This window comes from Verticillium alfalfae, genomic scaffold (genome assembly GCF_000150825.1).
Source record: "Verticillium alfalfae VaMs.102 supercont1.4 genomic scaffold, whole genome shotgun sequence".
NCBI classification, from domain to species: domain Eukaryota; kingdom Fungi; phylum Ascomycota; class Sordariomycetes; order Glomerellales; family Plectosphaerellaceae; genus Verticillium; species Verticillium alfalfae.
The window spans coordinates 2,153,733-2,155,271 of NW_003315035.1; the positions used below are offsets into that span (position 1 = coordinate 2,153,733).

The 1,539-nt window shown below is 57.1% G+C and overlaps 1 protein-coding gene across 1 annotated transcript; it reads left to right on the forward strand.

Annotated features, from left to right (window-relative positions):
- Positions 1 to 155: 155 nt before the first annotated feature.
- On the forward strand, positions 156 to 1,213 carry VDBG_04129 (SSD1; the record flags this gene model as incomplete). Its single annotated transcript, XM_003006130.1, has 2 exons — positions 156 to 1,119; positions 1,191 to 1,213. The coding sequence occupies 2 exons, from the start codon at positions 156 to 158 to the stop codon at positions 1,211 to 1,213; spliced, it is 987 nt and encodes a 328-aa protein (XP_003006176.1).
- Positions 1,214 to 1,539: the final 326 nt, after the last annotated feature.

Consider the following 1,539-nt stretch of genomic DNA (forward strand, 5'->3'; position numbering starts at 1 on the left):
ATTCTCCTCTCATTGCCATTCCTACCGAGCAAGCCCCACGCGACTTTGTCGAGAAGCACCAGGATTATGCCGATAGGATCTTTGTGGCTTGCATAAAGCGCTGGCCCATCACCTCTCTGCACCCCTTCGGTACTCTCGTCGAGCAGCTCGGCCGCATGGGTGACCTGAAGGTCGAGACGGATGCTCTTCTTCGCGACAACAACTTTGCGTCTGACGAATTCTCTGAGGCTGTTCTGCGCAGCATCGGCCTGCAGGACTGGTCCCTCGAGAAGGAGGAAGAGGCTGCCCTTACCGAGCGTCGTGACTTCCGCGACGAGAAGGTCATCACGCTCGATCTTGACGGCTCTGTCGAGCTTGGCAATGCCATTCACATCAAGACCCAGCCTGATGGCAAGATTGACATTGCCGTCCACGTGCCCGACGTCACCCACTTCGTCAAGGCTAACTCTCTCGTCGACCGCGAGGCTAAGAAGCGCGGCACTGCTGTGCACTTGGTCAACCGCACTTGCGCCCTGCTCCCTCCTAAGATCAGTGGAGAGGTGTGCTCCCTTGCGCCTGGTGAGGAGCGCCTGGCCGTCAGTGTCCTCTTCCGTGTCAACCCGCACAATGGATCTGTCGCTGAAGGTGACACCTGGGTTGGCAAGAGTATCATCAAGAGCACTGGCAAGATCTCCGTCCAGGAGATTGACGCGGCCCTTGGCGGCCAAGCTGACTGGACCCACGAGTCTGTCCAGCTCAAGGATGTGCAAATCCTCAATGCTGTCGCCGAGAAATTCCGTGAGGCCCGTCTCGGTGCCGGCGGCGAGCCCATCGCCCCACTCCGCCTGCTCCAGCAGCTCGATGACGAGAACATCCCCATCAAGCACAACATTTTCGATTCATCCGCTGCCACCGAGCTCGTCGAGGAGCTCATGCACAAGGCCAACACCTACGTCGCTCAGCGCATCGCCCAGGGTCTGCCCGAGAAGGCCCTTCTTCGTCGCCAGGCTGCCCCCAACCCTCGCCGTCTACAGACTTTCTCTGACCGCATGAACGCTCTGAAGTATGACGTTGATGTGTCCAGCAGCGGTGCCCTGCAAAACAGCCTGTTCAAGGTCGATGACCAAGACATTCGCAAGGGTATGGAGACACTTGTCTCCAAGTCGATGCAGCGCGCCAAGTACTTCATTGCTGGCAAGACGAACAAGCAGCTGTGGCCGCACTACGCTCTTAACACGCCCCTTTACACTCACTTTACCTGCCCCACTCGTCGCTACGCCGATGTCATTGTTCACCGCCAGCTTGAGGCTGTCCTGTCTGAGGGCAAGATTGAGTACACTGAAGATCTTGAGAATCTTGTCAAGACCATCGAGTCATGCAACACCAAAAAGGACTCGGCGCAGAACGCTCAGGAGCAGAGCATTCACATTGAGTCTTGCCGCGATATGGACAAGAAGCGACAGGAGGTCAACGGCGATCTCATCACTGAGGGTATCGTCATTTGTGTTTATGAGTCGGCCTTCGACGTGCTCATTCCGAGTGGGGCTTCGAAAAGCGTGT